This window comes from Melanostigma gelatinosum, assembly GCF_949748355.1.
Source record: "Melanostigma gelatinosum genome assembly, chromosome: 22".
In the NCBI taxonomy this organism is placed as follows: domain Eukaryota; kingdom Metazoa; phylum Chordata; class Actinopteri; order Perciformes; family Zoarcidae; genus Melanostigma; species Melanostigma gelatinosum.
Window position 1 is genome coordinate 13,299,854 of NC_136655.1, and position 20,912 is coordinate 13,320,765.

A 20,912-nucleotide genomic window follows, 5' to 3' on the forward strand; every position below is an offset into this window, starting at 1 on the left:
CGACATCAACATCAGTGGAATTCTAACTCAAACGAAGCCGGAGAATCGTCGTCAGGAGTAAAACAATAGTAACCTTTCTGACTGCTCAACTGTGCATGGCGTCTCGAGTTCACATCATGTACACACCCCGACACACACGCACTCACACACACACACACGCGGTGTGTTAAATACAGACAGTAGTAGTTTAGCAGCAAATAATTCAACCTCAACCCCCCCAATAAATAAACACAGTCTCCAAATAGATTCAACCCAGAGTCACAGGCTCAGAGGGGTGTGTGTGCGTGTTTGTGTGTGTGTGCAGGTACAAAGGGGGGGGGGGGACTCCAAGGGGAGGTGGGCTCATGCGAGAGGTTGGTGGGAATTGATGATGAAGTTGGACAGTCGACCATCCTCTTCATCAGACATCAGAATAGCATGCTCTGCCTCCTGTTGATCTTGCCGTTACCTGGAGAGAAAGGAAAAAGCCAAAGAAATACAATACCCATACTGCCTTTGCTTTACATTAATAATGATATACGTAGCCGTCATTTAAGGGGCATCGCCGATGTTACACGCTCAGTTTACTTATAATAATAATAATAATAATAATAATAATAATAATAATAATAATAAGGAACCCTACGCAGCCTGTGAAAACATAATAAAAGAGTTTGAAATAAAATAAAAACCATGATGTCATCTGGGTTTTGGCTTGAAATGTTTTGATGGAAATTCTAAATTACACACTGGAGATGTGGTTTGCAAGAAATGGACATTTAAGACGTAGGGGTGGGGGTCCAATTAAAGATGCAATTCCAGTTGCATGACGGGAAATTTAAACTTCACTTCTGCTTCAGGACTATTGGTGTTATTGTGACTCCCCCTCGTCTCTGGTGAATCCCCCAACTTCATGGAAGTATAATACCTCATCACTGGAGTATCTTTAACTGCCATAATCAAATAAGACAATCCCTTACAAGCCGGTCAGTGTCCGTCAGTCTCATTTGGCCTGCTTTCTGATGATAGCCACATGATGACATTAAGTGAGAACAGTTTACTTCTTGGTCTGATGATCTAACAAGGTTAAATGCTGAAGCATGTGGAAGTGTTCCCCACCCACCTGACTCTGGGTACGAGGAGTTCCTGTAACCAGGGTCCCTCTGCAGCTGCACTTCTTTTAATGTGAATATTGATACACCTGCAACACAGAGGAGAGCTTCAGTCCACAGCGAGTAGCAGGGAAGAAGAAAAGAAATGCAGTAAGAAAGCACAGAGAAAGGCAGATTGCAGCACTCACTCTCAGGCAGTGTGTGAATTTTCATCCCGAGCTGCCTGAAGTGGGAATGTTTCATTGCCTCTTCAGCTGAAATCCTCTTCTTAGATTCGTACTGCGGAGACAGAAACAGGAAACAATCAGTGATTCACTCGGATAAACTGAAGCACATAAGAAAGAGGAACCCAGAGTAATGTCCACCGGAAACACTGTGTATGGGAGAACACTGATAGTGCTTTGCCCCCTGCTGTCTACAAATGGTACTGAAGGAATTCATTCCCAAAATCAAATCAAATGATGAGAGAGAGAGAGGATTATAATGTTAAAGGGTTGTGCTGTTTGAAGTATTTGTTGTGATGAATTATTGCCTCCGTTTCTTGTAATGTGACCCAAAGTTCACATCATGGTCATGTGACAAGACTGTGAGATGTGGCTGAAAGCTCAGAGAGCGAGTTAATTGACAACAATGAACATTCATGCACTTTAAGAATCAATCACGCAATTACAAGTTTGGTGCAGCAAAATGACGAATACTACAACTAATCATTTCTGTAATAATGATAAGAATGATTGTTTGTGCTGATCTTTTTGTTGATAAATTTAAAATTTTAAAAGGACACGAGAAATAAAACTTAGAATACCAGTGCAATATTTATACTCAGTAAGTAACTCAATTCTGAGAAATAGAAAGCATATTGTGTTAATAATTAACAGTTTACAAGTTAAAGATAGATCGGTTAGCTTAATATGTGCTTCAAGATGAGAAAATGACAAATGAGAAAGAGGTGTGAAATGAGCTTTGCATTCTGGGTATTATGCAGGAAGTAAAGGCTCACTCTGAGGAAAGCCAGCAGCAGCTCGATGCCTTCGCCGTCCAGCCTAGAGGAGACAAAAGGAGGAGCAACGGTTTACTGTCTGCCTGCAACACGGGCTGGACAGGAACGTGGGGGCTCATGGGAGGAAGGAAGTGGTCTCTAAAATGTTCCACAGGATTTCCTGCCCGCGGCACACATGCACATGAAAACACACTATTATTGTATACATGCGAAGGATGCCATGGATGCATAAAACACAGACAAAATGCACACACACAAGATCGTGCATGCTCGGAAAGGTAGACCACCGTACCTGGGAGCGTGGTTGAGTAACGGCTGCGGCTTGTATTTGGGGAAGTTGTAGGATTTAAACTCTTCGATGGAGGAGATCCCCGGCCAGTTATCCTCCGTCGGCGTGCCTGAAGTCAGAGAATAACAGCCACTCAAGACATGCGGTGTTTTGCCGGGTTTGGTTAAACATGTGCCGTGAGACTTTTGGGTTTGCTGGCCTGGCGGCGGCAGCCACTCACCCAGTAACCTGAAGATGAGGTGGAGCTCGTCCTCCACGGTGGAGCCGGGGAACAGCGGCCGACCTGCAGCCATCTCGTAGAATATGCAGCCAACACCCCTGCAGAGACACACGCACGGTTGATTACCTTTTTAAAATTGTTATTATGAGTTAGTATATGTTCAGATGCTGTTGATTCAAAATGTTTTGTATTTCTACTTGATGAATGGCTCAAATTATTGACTGAATATCAAGAGTTATTTCTCTGTGATCAACACTGATTCATGGACAAGTCCTGCTTTCACTGAGTGTTAGTCGTGGGAGCAGCGGGGTTCTCGTGGGGCTCGTACCACATGTCGATCTGCGTTGAGTACTCAGAGGATCCCAGTAGAACATCCGGAGGCCGGTACCAAAGAGTCACCACCTCGTTGGAGTAGGTTTTAGTCGGGACAGACTTGGCCCTCGCCAGCCCTGTCAGCCCGTAAAAGACACAAGACGCATTGTTTACACATGAGAGAAGCAATGCATCTGTGAAGAGCAGACCTGAAAATACTCAAATGCATTCTCACACAATTTCCAAGCTTAAATTTGCGAGTTTACTGCGAGGACAACAGGAAACCATTCTCCACTGCCTTGAAGGAAACAGCTGCTGCCTGTAGTTCCGCTTACCGAAATCAGCCAGTTTGAGTTCTCCCTTCTCGTTGATGAGGAGGTTCTGGGGCTTCAGGTCCCTGTGGAGAACTTTCCTCTTATGACAATACGACAGCCCTCGCAAAATCTGGAACAGGAAGACCTGGAGAGATGTGTGGATAAACGTGATGTGAAACCCAAAGGTTCGTCGTTGCAGAGTTCGAAATGTTCCTTTACTTTTTACTAGGTATAAGAGGCAATAGGATTCTTGGTGGATATTTGATTGTCTATCTCACTCAAAAGAGAATCAAGGAACACAACTGGTGGGATTAAAATGTCCCATACAGCCAGCACCTTTTCATCCTTTATTAGTCTAATTTGTCTGATTTTCAATTCCTCAGATGGGATGTAAATGCAAACTGAAATGTGCAAAAAAAGACTTTTACTCCCTAAATTTAATTCATGGAATTATTTTGTCACAGGGCCGTGACTGCAACTTCGTATTGAACATTTGGTTCCGCCCAGACACAATAGCAAGCGACAACACCATTACAGCAAGTAAAGAGCGCAGAATAAAAAGATCAGTAACCTCACCTTCACATTGTGCATGCTCATTATGTTTCCACAGTCATCCATGTACTGCTTCAGGTCCTTATCCTACAGGGAGAAATGACACCGTCAGACAGGAAGTAGATCCAATGACACCCAGAGATCTCTTTCCACATACGTTTCACCTCGTCTTTCAGACTCAATCTCCTATTTCACGCATCCGGGTGGTGCATTAAAGTCTTCTTAAGGCACCGCCGGCACAGTAGCTCCAATTGACTACATATAGCATCTACACTGATTGGACATCCATATAAATGGTGTACGGTTTTCCCTTTCATTGAGTTTAGTGATGTGGAGGGATAAATGAACCGGAGAGGATTGGCAAAAGAGAAAGGTAAGGAAGTCTTACCAGATACTCGAAGACGAGCGTGAGGCTCTTTTCAGTGTGGACGATGTCGTGAAGCGTCACGATGTTGGCGTGTTTGAGGTCCTTCAGCAACGACACTACAGACAGAGACAAAGACAGACCCGAGGTCACACTTTTTAATTGACTCCAATTCAAAAAGTATTTCACAGACAAATGCTATGAATATGCATTTTTGTTGGTGAAAGGTGTAAAATGGAGGAGACAAAAGGCGATTACCTTCTCTGATGGCGGTGCATGGTGCTCCCTCCTCGTGCTCCAGCCGGATCTCCTTCAGTGCCACCAGGTTGTCCGTCAGCTTGCTGCGCCCTTTAAATACTGTGGCGTAGGTTCCCTGAACGCAACACACAACAACGCTGGTTTAATATTACGGACTTTGCGTGAGCTGTGAAACATGATGCCTTCATTAATAGCATCGGATGGGATTGCAGGAGTTCCTCACCTCTCCCAGTTTGTCCAGCTTAATGTACGTCTCCAACTTGCCAAAACCAATCTCCGACTGAGGAAGAGACAGAGGACAAAGTCACTTTAGGCACAGGTTAAAGTCCCATTTTGGATTCTGCAGAATAAAGCTCATTTCAACACACTTACAGGATCTTTTCATTCGGGAAGTGAAGCTTCCACGAAACTTTAGATGCATCTTCATATAAACTCAAAACATAACGCAGGAGTGTGGTACTCGGTTTCATTTGTGTCTCTTCTGTGATGGATTGCTCTGTATATTGAGTCTTTGTTTCTGACCGACATCAAACATGACGAGCACAGTCGATGGTTTACATCGGACGTTTTCAAACAGTGAGAGTAGTTAATACACTCAGCGCCCAACTTCCTTCTCGGAATCATAAGGTATGATACACACACACACATGTCCTTCATGAATAAACATCCATAAATTCACTTCGAAACAATAGGAAAAAAATACACTCCTTATAACATCAGAGTTTGCTGAGAATCATCAGGTTGTTACGTCTTCCTCAGTATCTAAGTACGAGCATCCTCTTCAGCTGGCAGGACCGAATTGGCCAAAAGTAGAACAACAACATATCAAAGCACTAAAGGGGCAATAAAAGCAGCATTTCTTACTTCAAGAATCAAAAACAGTATCCGTTTGGCACCAACAATAACTTCTTTAAGCTTATGTTTCACTGTAGGCCAACTTCTGACATACATAAACCTGTAATGTCGCCGACAGTCTGCAACAAAGCTGCATAATCACACCACAGCCGAGGACGATGATCTAATTTGACGGGCTAAAGGCAGGAGGTGAGCACTTCTGACTCCCTATTAATCCATCCCGGTCTCACAGCGGGCCAGTTGCCATGGTGACTTGCACAGAGGGAGCCTGCGCTGCAGAGCAATAAAACACACACACACACACACACACACTGACCAGCGAAGCTCTCCGGGAGCGACGGCTGAGCGGCTGGTCAAACTGCGGGCTGGTGAGCTGCAGCTTCTCCAGGTAACCGTCGGGAATTCGGATGTCGGCCGGCAGCGACAGGCGCTTGTTGAGGTCCTAAAAACACAAACACAAACACACACACAAACAAAAAAAATATTGTTTAAATGTTTGGCTTTGTAACTGAGCTTGTGATTTGACATTCCTGTATCTGGGTTAGCTTTGGGCAAGGAGTTTTGCACTTTTGTAAGAGAAGCTGAATATTTAAAAGGCAAATTCAAGCTACTCATACTCAGCACTCACTGTGAGGCAACCACATGAAAGGATGGTTATTAGCTTGCAGGTGTGTGAAAACACACACCTGCAAGCAGAACAGCGAGCGAACAAGGCAAGGATAAAACACACACACACACAGATGTTCATCCCTCTTTAAAGCTGGTCTTCACAGCGCAGGCTGTCACCGTCAACATCACTGAGCTCATGTCTTATTGTTGTGGATGACTGATCATATCTATTTCAGGATTAAATAAGAGCACATCTGATCGCGACTGACTGACACGATGCAGAGTGATGTGAGGATAAAAAAAAACGAGGGCGAGTGGAGTAAAAATACAGCGAGACATACAGTCATGTATTATGACAAGCGGGAGTTCAAGTAGAAGCTCCAATTATGGAGAGCGGATCGGTGTCTCGAGGAGGGGAAGTGTTTACATAATGCGACTCAGTCTTGCTTTCCCTCTGGTGTTAACTGGTGTCTTTAAAAGTCATCATTCAATGTCAGTCCACAACAGACTGTCTGTCCGCCAAGCATTTCATCCATTGCTATTAACTCATCATTTTTATTACATTTTTAACTATTTATGTTGTTTTGGTAACCACTTTGTCAGCCTCGTTTAAAAAACATTGTTGCAAATGCCAGCACTTGCATATAGTGTTGAAATAATGAATCACTCGTCGGTCAAGAGAAAATGAACTGCCAACAAATAATCCTTTCATTGTTGAAGTTGTCAACAAAAGAATCCATAAATTCTCTTGGCCCAGCTTCTCAAACATGAACATCTGCCGCATAGCTCTGATTTGCAACATATCAAATTTGATATCTTTGGGTGTTGGCCTGTTGATCAGACTGAACTTATGGACAGATTTATGGAAAATAATGATTGTTTTATGTCTTACTTGCATACTAAATTAGTTATGTGGATGCGATCCGTGCTGGGTCATTCCAAAGCCTGTGTTGATTTTACATGCAAATAGAAGCAAATGTGCACTTAGTTGCACTAAAAATGATTATTCCCACGTACACATAGAGGTTAACACAACAGAGCATTAGGGCTGAACAATTAATAGAATATTAACCCGATCACCGGTTTGCAAGTTTTACAACTAACTGATAACTGATAACTAATATACAAGGCTCACATTAATCTGTGCATATTGAAGAAAATGGACAGGATCAAACTTGTGCTGGTAGTCCTGCACCTGTCATAGTGTACACAGAGATTTAGGACACCGCCCCTTTCTAAAATTACACACCGCATTACACATTGCCTAATATAATGGTAATATAATGTCTTAAAACACTATATTAAGCCCCCCAAGTTGGTAACAGATTAGTATTGACTGAATTCTCCATATGATATTCAGCTGCCTCACCCTTTCATTGGGATTGTACATCAATGTTGTGCTGTAGGTTTGAGGTGCAGTATTTTATGATTGAGGAAGCCTAACTGCGTCTCCTTTAAATATAAAATAAAATGTTCTGCGGTGACAACGAGTGGAGGGACAACACTGCTGTCGATTAGCAGCGTACTCTGTGACCTCAACCTCCTGACTGAAACAATACGGCTTAATTAAAACCTCAAGAACCACAAGAAGAGCAGCGCACTTCCGCTCATGTAACAGAGCTTGTGTGTGTGTGTGTGTGTGTACCAGGTCGACCTATTATCACCAGATACTTGAGCTCCTCTTGTTTTGTGCACCTACAGATGTGAAAAACACTCAAAGCAAGCGAAAAATAGGTTGCGGTGTGTGTGTGGGTGTGTGTGTGTGTGTGAGACAGAAGGATGTTTCCAAGGTTGATTTTGTCACATTCGCTCCTCTGCCAGCAGGGGGCAGGAGGCCTCCAGGCTGAGACGCTCGTCCTCTTCGGATGAAAGCTCCCTCAGGGTTTCAACATTTATAAAGATGGAGATGATATATTTGGAACGTCTGCATTCAATGTGGAGCGAGTCCACAGCATAACCAAAATGTAGCATCATTTAATCTGCAAAAATAATTGGTTCACCACCTTTTAAAGCTTTTATAACAGCTGGTGTGAAACAATGGAACAGATGCCGGATAAATTAGTGGTGGCCTGCAGCAAGAGTGTCTCAGTGAATTCAGACAAAAAACACTGTAAAATGACAAACTTGCAGGCAAACGAGTCCCCTGATAATCATGGTTTGTTTTTTTCCTACCATTCATCCTGTTCATATTTCATTTGCTGAGCTCGTACATGTTACTGTGTCTGAGGTACCCTGTGTTTAAAAAGCTTGGTGAAAGGGTGAAAACGTTGATGAAACAGCTTTTGGGTGGAAAAGGGGCGTGTCTGCATCCAGAAAATATGAACGACACATGGAAATGACTGGAGGGGAAGGAGTCTTGTGCCCTGTTTCGGGTAGGACTCTACTAAGTGTTACAAATATTTGTTTGCGTATTGCAACGGTATTTTTTCGCATATAATAAAAATGATGTTTGAAAAATGAGCTTGTTGATGTTTAGTTTTGAGTTCACTATCTATAGAAGAGGAACAAAGGAGACTCCTCTCCCAGCATGCTCTAGAGCCGCACAGAGACGGCCGACGTACAGAAGAATCACTGTGGTTTACAGCACAGACCATCACACTGCATCTCTTTACCAGCCGCTGCTGTGGCCCTCGTGGAGCGGGACTGCCATCAATATCATGATTCTTGGACACCAAGAGCTCATTAGGAGCCCCCCCCCCCCCTCATCAGATCTCCCATGAGGCTTAGGGGGAGAGGAGGAGGTGGTGAGCAGAGCAGACGGAGAGGGGGTGACGCGTGGAACGCTGCCATGTCAGCCTTTTTTTTTTTGCCCAGTTACTGTGTGCATGTGCGTGTGACTCACCTCCATGGAGATCCGCCGGTGGATGCGGTTCCTCAGACAGACGCCGGTCGGAGACTGCACCTCGTCTGAAGACGTTCCCGATGCCTGGTCGCTCTCCCCGTCGGAGCCCATCTTCAGGTTCTCGTGCACAATATCTGACACAGAATGAGAACAATACAACACTTAAAAAGACAAATAGAAACACATGGTGTTGGTCTTTTTTTCAACAGGGTACAAAGTGGCAATGAATGGGACTAAAGTGGTCCGTTTGTTATAAACCTGACCCGGTCCAGTCCGTCTACTACGACAGATGGGTTGCAGTTTGATCGATATCACGTTGACACTTTAACAATCAACTAATCCAACAGCTGAATAACTGCTCAACCACTTGATTTGATGAACACTGTATTTGTTGACTTTAGGAAGTCTAATCTGGACTCTTTAAATCAATTTTGACCAGGATAGACAACAGAGCTATCATTACTGTTAAGTTGCTATTTTATTATTATTTACTTATTAATATTAGTCACAAACATGATGAATTGCTGAAGCAGAGGCGTCGTTAATGTCATTCGTTCCACCTGTGGTTGTCCTGCTTTGACGAGTCAAACTGTGTCTTCCGTGGAAAATGGCATTTGGGAACGCCAGAGAATTGAGAGTGCCCACATTGTGCAAGGCCAGCAAGACTTGTGTTAGCAAGATTGATCCAGAGAGCAGAAAGACAAGTTGAGGACAAGATGGACAGACGGGGAAGTATAAGAAACACTGGTGGTCCTCGTCAGGCAAATAAGAAGAAGTCTACTAGTATATTATTCTGTTGATAATCATGTTATTTCAATAAAAGTTAACTTGGGAACATGTTTGGCTTCCATATTGAATTGGTTTAGGTAATGCTTATAGTTAGTTATAGTGAAAGCAGCAGTACTTGTAGGCGTATATAAATTGAATACTTTGGAGAGACTGAACAGAAATATTAGCTTTCGACTGGCCCTCAAACAGCACAGCAACCTGTGAAGAAGTTATGAAATGCGCCGTCTGTCTGTCTGTCTGTCTCTCTACCCATCGCTCTCTCTCTCTCTCTCATCCCCCTCTCACACCCTTGTAACCCCAGAGGCCAAATATTAAGCTCTCTAACCAGCACCACTTCCACCGGGGCAATAAAACTACCACTACTACCAGAGTACAGCAGGAGCAAATACACTGATGCACAAACCACATGCAACCCCCCCCCCCCCCCCCCACACACACACAGTTAATGAGTAGCCATGGTTGAGCAGCTCTCTGTCATCAGCATGTCAGCGCCTCCAACCACGCAGTCTGTCATCTAACGTGAAAGCACAGCAGAGAAATGAGATGTATTTATGTAGATCAAGTGTTCCAATTATTTCAAACACGATAAACCTGATTAACTCCCTAAATATCACACCGGAGATAATTAATTATCCTTCTTAGTCTAGATTTTAGGAGAGAATTATTGTGTTTCTGCACCTTCACAAAGCTATTCCTCTATTCGCACGTCTTATTAACAAACTTCCCTTCATGCTGTAAAGTCCTATTTCTGTACTCTGCAGTTTGGCCACAACCCAGAAGAACACTTTGCCCCAGAATGTGAACCTGTCTGTGGTCATCTGGTGAAAAAAACAAGACAAAGTCTCCTCAGATTAAAGGAAATACTGATCCACTTTTAGAACCCAAGACGTTTTCAGGATTTTCCTCTCGGGGCTGACCCGTTCAACTCTACTCCGCGTGTCACTCTGTTTTCCACGGATGGTTGAAGTAAGGTTTGTCTTGCTGCGGCGCCGTCTGAACTTTGGCTAGAGTGGGAGAACTTGATATTGTACAGGAGGTCTCTACAGCTGGGGTAGGCAGTTTATGTTTGGTGTCATATTGTCACTTCCTTTTGGATGAGTCCTCCTTCCTTTTTTTGGGGTTGCTTTGTAGTGTAGGTAGCTGATGCCAATGCTGTGGTAGCAAATTTTCCTGCGTTGAGTGAGGCTTTCCCTGAAGGGACCTGCACACGCTTTGCATTTGTAGACCAGCCAATAGGAACACCCTCTTTCTGAAATGACCTGTGATTTGGTCAAGGTCTCCTGTCATAGGCTATATTTTCTAAAGCCTAATAACAGACCCAACAGGAGGCGCAGAAGTCTAATTGAATTACAAGATGCTGAAGGGTTATTATAGTTTTTGCCCAATAAAGCCCAAAATAAACTGCCTGTGGAATTCACCACGATAGAGAAGGCAAGAAGAAATATCCCGCCTGTCTTGCTAAATACAATAGTAAGACATGATATAGGAAAAGGTGAGGGAGATGCAAAGAATTAGAAAGAGTGCAGAGCTCTTCCAGGTGTGTCGCCCTCTCCCCTCCCAAACAAAGAAGAGCTGAGTCTCACTCAATCGTCGCTCACGGTCCCTTACAGTCAAGATGGCGGCTATATAAAAATGGGGATATATTCATCTTGTGTCGAGCATAACTGTAGTGGATCATAACATACTGGTTGGATACGTACGTAATCAGCAAATACTCCAGATCAAACTTTTCTATGGATGTCAGTTTGTTTCAGCCAAAATGAGTCCAGCGACAGACTGCGTCAAGTTTTGTTTTTAGCGGAGTCGATCGCCGTAAAGGCCTTTTGCTACTGAGGCAGTTGCTGATCCCTCGCTGCCCCTACCGGCCGGTTCTTAATTGGGAAAACAATGAAATCATTTATTTCGGATTTAATTATAAAAATGAAGTCAAGATATTTACACTATTTATGGTCGCCAATATATTTACATTCTGTAATTCGGTCTCTATACAGGAGTTTTCATTGTTAGAGGCGGGGTCCGCCATTCCCACCCAGGGCTCAAATGACCACATGTGGGATTCACAGGACATGATGCAAATATATGATTCTATTGCACTGATATCAGCCTCGCCTCACTGTTTTCTTCTTCTGCTGCCAGAAAGCTGAAGTACGTTACTGCCATTGAAACATTTCTCCTGCTTCTCACCAAAAGAACTGGCAAAACACCGCGCGGCTTCTTACTGTGAACCATTCCACGATGCATTTGTCACGGAAGCTCGTGCTGCTAACTACGATCGCTCATCAAAAATGCATCTGCAAAACAAGACTGCAGTTACATTCATCACTTTTTGTCCGCGCATCATTATTGATATTTGCAAGGGAGTAAAGGAACAAGAAGGAGCATTTAAAGCGAGATGTTTGATGAAGACCTTCACCTCAAACTCAGGAAGGAAAAACCAAATGGTCTCTGTTCCCTTTTTCTGTCACTTCTCTGTCTCTGGTGTTCACGCTTCTTGCCCGACGTCAAAAACCTCAGCAATTTCTTTCACTTCCCATTCCCGCCTTTCTTTCCCTTTCACTCGACACATTTCTCCATCGCTCCTAACTTGTTTTCTCTCTTGCGGCAGCCGATCTGACTGCCGCCGTTGCTTCAACACATTCCTTCGCTACCTGTGCAAATGATCTCATCCGTCCTACTTTCTTTTCCTTTCAGCCTCCTTTTCCTTTCACACGCCTCTCCATTATCTCCAGCTATTTTATCCCGTCATCTCCTCCAAAAAAAACTCCCAAATTCTTTCCCTCACAATAATATTTTCACCGTCTCCCATCATCCCATCGCCTTCCGACAGACACAGCTGATATCTGCTCTTCAAAAACCCTGAAGGCTGTTTTATAATCTTCCTACATTGTTGTTCTTTTGTACGTCTCTTATCTTCTCTTGCCTCACTTCTTCCAAAAACCTTGAAGGAATTGATTTTCCACCCACTTTTGCTCTTTCTGTCCTCCACATATCCTTCCTTTCTTTCTTGATAGTCTTTTGTACTCTGTCTGCCTTTGTGATCTCTCTTCCTACCTACTCTTTACTGTCTTTAGCAGCTTTGCTAAGAACCACACAGAGTGGAGCAGCAGTATGTGGTTCATCAATGTCCTACTTCACTGTCCTGTTTTTAGATCCAAGTCCCTCTATCTAGGCCAGGGTCCAGTGCGAGACTCAACAGGTCCTCTCGTGTATCGCCCGGCCAAAACAATCTGCTTCGACAAGCATCAATCAGGGTCCACGTATTTACTGAAATAATCAACATTATTCCAGTAACTCAAAGTGGTAAATCCTCTAACATTGAGTCCAACAGACTGTTTGCACAGATGCTGATTATTGCTGCCTGTCCAGGTGCAAATAAAACAGTCAAAACAGTGTTAAACAATGTTTGTTTAAGGCAGCATCTGTGTGGTACAGTGGAGTGTAGCTGATCACACAGGCTGTGAAATCAATAATGAATCTGGAAGGAATGCCTGTCAGTATTCTTAAAGGGATATCGTAACAGAAAAATCTGAAAATACTTCAATTTGAACATGATTAATAGCAAGACTAAGAGTCTACAGCAGTTGTACTTAGGCACAGCTAAATGCTAACATCATTATGCTAACACGCTGATGTTTAACAGCTATAAATGTTCCCTATCTATGTTCAGTGATAATTCTCTGGATAAGTGTAGAATGTCAACCTTCTGGTGGCACTAGAGGAAAAGTCAGGAGATCATTAATGTCAGTGGGATTCATCTTCTGGGAACCATGAATATCTGTGCACAATGTGACGTCACGTGAGTCGACTAACGGTTTCTTGACCTCACCATAACCAATCAGTGGTGGGTAAAGAAGCCGTGACACCCAAATATGAAGAGGAGAACCTCTGCAATAAGCGAACTCAGAGCTCTAACTGAAGCCGCAACAGATCGGTCTTGATCTGTAGGTCTGGAGCACAAACCGATAAAGTTAACATTTGGCCACACGAAATGTCCTCATGCGAGAAAGATAATGAAGACCAGCTGCTTTTCAAAGCGTTTGTCCCTCCAGATCCTGCCAGGCTTGCGTGACTGAACATTTAGCAGCTGGTAGATGATGATACCCACAACACACTGTTCCTCCGTTTCACGCTGTCCCCTGAATCATCTCGTCACCCTTTGGTCCGAGACTCGCTGCCACCGCTCGATAGTGGTGAGACACCCAGTCACTCTGGCCAGGAGTGTGCTCTCGAGTATTAAGAAGCAGGATGGAAAATGTCAGGGCCATGTCACGTTTTCTGTCTGTTCCCGGATGCCATCTGCACTCACACTACTCACTTCCTTCCTTGCGTGCGAGTGTGTGAACATGTGTTTGTGTATGTGTGTCTCACCTAGACGACTGCCGTTGCGTGGCATTGCCATGAAGGACCCCAGGGTGCCGCCGATGACGCTGTGCGGCCGGCGGAGTGGGGGCTTCTTGAAGGAGCTGGTGTACTGGTGCAGGAAGGAGTGCATGCTGTGTGAGGTGGGGGGGCGGCCGTTCCTCATGAAGGGCTCTGAAACACAACAGAACAACAACAGCCATAAATCAACGGAGGCTTTGCAGCATCACAATTGTCTTCAATAACCCACATCAGACACAAACATGGTGAAACTACATATCATCTCTCATCTTCCTCAACCCACTGCAGTGGGCTCTTCATTTCAAAGCCAAGCTTTCTTTAAACCTTCACGACTTTATTTGACATTTAAAGTCTAAGACCCGGCGGTTCCAAAAATACCAAACATCAGCCTAAATTAGAGAAATGTGTATAAATAGATGAAAACAGACATCAAATAGTCTGCAAAGTTATGTAATGCAGCAGCACGTTAGGTTTGAGTAACTGGCTCGATATGGGCAGAACCAGATGTTACACAAACTGTTCTGCTCACAAGGCAATTGAGCAGTTTTGTGAAACATTTCTGAAAATATTCACTTTGTTGCCGAGAGTTCTCTTTCTGCCACGAACACACAGTTACAGGTGCAAACAGGTGGATTTTGTTATCTTTTGGCAAGCTAAGCTAACCGCCTGCTGGCTGTAGCTTCACATCATTTTGCACGACACGAGCAGTACTGGAAAACTGAGAGCCAAAGGGGCAATTATGTTACTCCACCAATGAGGACAAAATAGTAGCCTCACTCACGGGCCCCGATAAGCGATCAAATGTCCAATCACAGCCTGCAAGGAAACCCTGTAAGCAAACATTCGGACCCAGTGTTCTCCCTGCGGGGCGCGAGGCTGTCAGAGTCCAGCTGCTGCACCCTCACGAAAAGGTCTTAACTGGCCCCGTTCTGACCTGCATTAGAGAGGCCATGAGTCTCTCGCAACTTGTGGCTTTATCTTGCTGCTCCTGCCAACTTTCTTTTCGTTCAGCCAACCTTTTAAACTCTGCCGCGACGGACTGTGCCGTGTTCCCACAAGTCAAGCTCACATTCTAACAGGATGCTGCCCTCGGGTGCTTGTCAGTCGTAGCAGAATTACAAGTTGAGCATGAATTATAGAAAGCTTTTCAGCAACTGATGGTAAAATATGATACGTCTCATATTTCAATTTAGGAGTCACTGGGTCATTTATAAATCCCGTGCTGAACAATTAACAATAAATTAATGAAAGTGTGGGTTTGATGAGAGAGATTACAGAGTACCTTCATAGTCTCCTCTGCACTTTGTAAGACAGGGTGATTCTGACCTTTGACATCTATTACTGCTGAATATCTGTAGTTAGTTTTATTTAAGCCAGGAACTGAAGCTTCTCCTACAGCTGCATGTATCTGTCTGGATACGGAGCCAGATTACTGAAATGGGAAGCGTTCTGTAAATGACGGACGCGTGAGTCCTTGTATTGTGGCAGCTGTCAATCACAAGTGGCAGCCAATCACTTTCACGTGTCTATCACACCATCAAGCTTCCTGGCGCTAAAACAGGCAGAAAGTTATGTAACTAAGAGATGTCAAGGAAAGTGTACTTGCCAGTGTGTTGCTCACTATACACACACACACACACACACACACACACACACACACGCACACTAGCTTTTCACTTGCTGAGCTGCTCTATCTGCGTGTGCGTGTGTGCGAGTAGCTGCCCTGCTTTTGCTCCCGTTAGATAACTTGATAGAGAGCTACTCACTGGGAGTCCATTCCAGCTGTTACTGACACACACGCTGTAAACTTCTGTGCTTCATAATTTAAACAACCCTAAGAGCTACCAAGACACTGAAAGCTCTCTGTGAGTGTGTGATTTTCCATGCCTGCTGACAGACATTTATATGACGATGAAGATGAAAAATCTGACCTGATTCTCAACCACTTTTTTTAGCATGAACTGCAACTTAAGTATTTTTGACAGATTTTCCCCAGATTTGTTTTTTTCCCCTTCAAACACATTTGTCAACCGCATTTTATGTCCCCACACAGTCAAAGGCTGTTGTGTTTTCTACAGTAAAAAGATGATGATGATGGTATGCAGTAGTTAACAGTAAGTGAGGTCCTCTAGCTAAAAGCACAGCTCAGAAAAACTTCCAGTCACTGCTGATTATAGACCAGAATCCATCTGTAAAAACTTGCATTTTTTAAATTCCCAGATGTGTTTTTTAAAGAACAGGGTGAATTTTTACCATTGTCCTTGGTGCCTCCGTCCTCGATGGTCATCTGCTCAGCCAGCTCAGACAGAGACTCGTCGATGGTCTGACTGGAGCGGAGTGTTAACGACAGGCGCTTCTTAATCCTCTTCATCTTCTCCATAGCAGGGCAGTGTGCGGCCTGTGGGATACACACAGAAACACCCAGTCAGCCTTAGTTCAGTCGAAATGGACTGATGCACGCAACATTTAGGGGACTGTCTTGTTGTTATTGGTGTGTGTGTGTGTGTGTGTGTGTGTGTGTGTGTGTGTGTACACACAGCCTGGGGGGATTCCAGAAGCCTCCGTACAAACCAAAATATCTCAGCTCATGAATAACGTAAAGCTGCTTTTAATCCAATATGCATTCACTCTGCACATGAATAAAGCATGAACAAAGCATGAATAAAGGATGAATATCACAGACTTGAATACAGCTGTTTCCACTTGCACACACATTTTATACGATGAGAAATGAATCAACTCTAATTGAAGGAGAGAGTCAAATCAGTTATCAGACCCCCCCCCCCCCCCCCAACACACACACACACACACACACACACACACACACGCGCGCATGCGAGTGTTGTGCCAGACGAGTGTGTCTGCGTTTACGCAGCAGTCGTCCAGGTCACAGGAAACACCTTGCTCCATTTGCCTCAAGCCAGTCCCTGCTCATTGTGTTGCCGTGTCAACGCCCCGTGTGTGCGTGCGTGTGTGTGTGTGTGTGTGTGTGCGTGCGTGAGGACCGGGCACCCTGTGTGAGTGGAGGAAAGGCAGTGAGGAAGCAGCAGCAGAAATGCCCCGCCCATTCCGCCCCGACCCTCGGACCAGAACAAACTGACCCCTGCCGTCTCTCGCTCTCTCTCAGCCTCGCTCAAGGTTGTTAGCGCCCCTCGTACTCAGACACCATCTGCTCACACACACACACACTTCGGCAATTTGTCTTCATGGCACTGCGTGGCGAGGGACTCTTCATCAATCAGTGTTGGGACGTCGTATGCCCGCAACCTCAGAGTAACACACAACCACGGCCTGTTCATCAGATCCTGTGAGACTACAACACACACGCTTATGAGGTAAAGGCGAGCGCTTGTAGGTTTGCGTGTGTGTGCGTGTGCGGAGAGGACACGACCTGAATTCCCTCTCAGTCGGTCTAATTAAAAAGGCCAACAGGCTACCGGAAGAGGAATAAAGATTTCATTTCATGAATAGGAATTGCAATGTAGGCATCCACTTTTTAACCGGGTTCTTTATATTGCCTGTTCAGGACTTTGTATCTACAGCAGTCAGTCACATTAAGTTGAATACCAGTCTGTAGTATGTTAGACTAACAGGGGTTAGACATCATTAAAATCTTATGACTGATTATATTCGGACTTTTATTCTTACTCATATTAATCTGATTTATTTCAACAAAGCCATTGGTTGGACACACAGCTGACACCTTGTGCAGCTAAACTAATTGATGCGGAGGAGACTCACTGGGAAGGTGCACGGCTGCATGTGTGAGACAGGGGAACCAGGGGCAGCTGGCTATAAAAGATGAATTGGATGAGGAGTCACAAAAGTACGACGAATAATGGAAAGATTGAACAACAGCATACAATAACACACTCGAATCTCAGACCCAACCCGACTGGCAGTAACATTTTTTTATGGATTTTTAAAAAAACATCTCTATCTACTGGCCAGGAACCCATGTGGTGTGTGATTAGCCCAATTTTGGAGGGGAAGTGTGTCATGCTGGCCCCATCGGCATTCAGATCTGATGATGACGTGACACACACACACCCACACACACCCACACACACCCACACACACAGTCCGGAAATGGGGGAAAAGGGGATATAACACTCCAGCTAATGAGGCTGACAATCCTGCTCGTATAAATCTCTATGCAAAAATAATATGACTGCATTGAAGAAACCCTCTGAGACAAATGCGCACACACACACACACACACTTTCTCTCCCCCATACACACCCACACACTCGCCGCGTGTGAGATAAGTGCTCTTTGTCTCCCGTACAGAGGAGTGCAACAGAGCCGGGTTCCATCGCCGCTGCAAACCAAAACAAAGAGACTCATGTGACATGTGTGTGTGTGTGTCAGTGTGTGTGTGCGTGTGTTGAGATTACAGCATCTGGCACACATGAATGATGCTTGTATGTGCGTGTGTGCATGTGTGTAGGGAATCCAACATGAAAAGCAGCCCAGGCAATCTGCCGTCGACAGAGAGACATGGAGGGAGAACCGAGACCCTTATTCTCTCTTTCATCATCATCACCTCCAGAAATTCTCTTTCACACACACACATTTTTTGACCCACATTCCTGAAAACTCCCACCCCCTCCTGGAGCCTCTTGAGGGCTTGTGGGTAGTCCAGGGGAGGAACTTCAAAGGGTGAGCGAGGGGGGAGACAACAGGCGACGAGGCCTAATTACTGAGCTAATGATTACACACACACACACACACACACACAGACACACACAGACACACACACCTTCCCACCTCTAGTCCTTGCCCTCCTTCCTTTCTCATTCCCTCCTTTTTCCTATTTTCCTCTCTTCTATCCCAACTCAAATACAGAATGAAATAGAAGACGTTGCTTTACATCCAATCTCAGAGATGTGGGTGAGTGTGAAGAGGATGAGTGGGAGGCGGAAGAGGAAGAAGACAACGAGGACGAGGAGGGAGAAAAGGAATAGGAGAAAGCAAGTGAGTTTATTTCAGAGAAAAGAGCCATAATGGAGTCTTTGTGTTTGGTTAAGAGCCATGAAATCACCAGTGTGACTGCAGGCATGTACAGTGCTGCTGAGAGAAAGAGAGAGCGAGAGAGAGGAGTCAACTCTGTATGAGGTTTGGTGTCAGTGGCTAGTTTTTGTGTTAATAGCAGATTTGGGAATTAAAAGCATTAACATTTTAAGTTGGCCAACCAAGTGTGTGTTCCACAGATCCAGTCGGCCATAAAGCTCATGTTCCCTTTGTAATTACTCATTGAATGTATGTTTTCAAGATTGAATTAGTCGGCAAGTAAGAGCTCCCCAAACCGGTGTCCTACAGACAGTCCTGATGACCAGCATACTGCAGCTTTTCATTGGGTCAAATACTCAAATATTTATATTACTTAAAATGCCCATCCCTCAGGATCAGCACTTCTCCCACACTTTTTGATATAATGTCATCAAGGATGTGAGAGTGTGCTCCCAAAATCTAACCAAGCATCAAGTGTCTGTGGTCCTCAAATGCAGACCCCTCATCAGCTGTTCGCTCCCTAGTTCAATGGATCGTTGAGTGCATTACCCAAATCTCTTTATTGCCTAAAATAAAATCCCAAATGTTTCAGTTCCTCAGTTAGGACAAGAGATTCTTAAATATCTTTTGAAATGTCTGATCACAGTAGTCTAAGCATGCACAAACACTGGCACAACTTTCTCTTCCATACTTCTGTCAGTTCCAAAAAAGGACGGAGGGGGAACAAACAAAACAAAGAACAGAGGGAGAGTTGAGAGGAAGGCTGAACAGTCGCCACTTCCTAAAAACGGATAGAACAACAGATAGAGACGTTAAAATGTGGTTTAAATATTGCTGCTAATCCTGCCCACGCACGCGCGCACACACACGCACACACACGCGCGCACACGCACACACACACACACACACACACACACACTATGGGTGTACCCACAACATTATTGCAGTGTAAGCTTAATGAAGTGGGAGTTTCTCAAACAATCCTCTACCTGAAAATTTGCCTCGGTCTTCCTTACATTACATGTTTCAAAGTTGAAATACATAATGCTGCAAATCCGAAGAGAAGAATAAAATCCATAATGAACTGATCTTGCGAACAAGTGTTGCTTGTGTGGAGAAAAACTCATTTCTCCATGGCACATTAGATCTTTCTCGCTAAAAGCCAGAGTAGCTGGTTTCTCTGGGCCACAGAGGTCCATTGTTGGATAGAAACTATTAAAAACACATCAATGAGCCGAACCATTGCAACCATTGAGCGACACGTTCCTCCATTGCAACGAACATGGACATCGTAGTTTGTTTTTAGGCCAATCGCACGTCCTGCTGCTTCAAACACTCACTAACGCGTCAAATGCGCATTCACCCGTGAATAGTCCTGAGAATAGTTCCTAACAGATGCACTATTTACTCCTGTTTGATAGGGGTGGGAATCACCAGAGGTCCCGCGATACGATATTATCACGATACTGCGATATTATCACGATACTGCGATATTATCACGATACTGCGATATTATCACGATACTGCGATATTATCACGATACTGCGATATTATCACGATACTGCGATATTCGGAGTATTGCGATAACATATTTTGCAATTTATTACTTTTTTCAACTTCAAATTATGTCCCCAAAGGAAAACTGTGTCAACATGTTTTATCTAATAAGATAAAGTTTTCAGCAGAATATGATTGTCAAGCAGACAGACTGACCAACAATGTCATCAATGTTGCATGAACCTGACAAACTGAACTGTTTGTATTACTACATCGTCCAACTTAACTGAATGCAAACGTGTGGACTCAGTATATGAACTATAACTTATATAAGTAGGATATAAGAGTTATATAACTCAGTATAACTTGTGATGCGTGGACGTCGAAGGCAGAGAGGCAGTGATGCGCTGCACTCTCCCCATGAGCCGGCTACTGTTGGCAGGTTTAACCCCGTTGTGAGGCCAGATGTCTTTGTTTTGACCAACTTCCTACCAATCACGCTGACCCGGGACCTTTGCTGACCTCAC

The 20,912-nt window shown here is 44.3% G+C and overlaps 1 protein-coding gene across 1 annotated transcript; it reads right to left on the reverse strand.

The window, feature by feature from the left end:
• Nucleotides 1-4: 4 nt before the first annotated feature.
• Nucleotides 5-16,258, reverse strand: cdk17 (cyclin dependent kinase 17). The gene is made up of 16 exons (XM_079294138.1): nucleotides 16,129-16,258; nucleotides 13,864-14,028; nucleotides 8,707-8,840; nucleotides 5,572-5,697; nucleotides 4,624-4,680; nucleotides 4,401-4,515; nucleotides 4,167-4,261; nucleotides 3,803-3,865; nucleotides 3,248-3,371; nucleotides 2,929-3,049; nucleotides 2,601-2,698; nucleotides 2,384-2,489; nucleotides 2,092-2,134; nucleotides 1,280-1,370; nucleotides 1,103-1,180; nucleotides 5-448 (listed from the first exon to the last, which is right to left on the reverse strand). The coding sequence occupies exons 1-16, from the start codon at nucleotides 16,253-16,255 to the stop codon at nucleotides 408-410; spliced, it is 1,584 nt and encodes a 527-aa protein (XP_079150264.1). The 5' UTR covers nucleotides 16,256-16,258; the 3' UTR covers nucleotides 5-407.
• Between the last annotated feature and the right edge of the window lie 4,654 nt (nucleotides 16,259-20,912).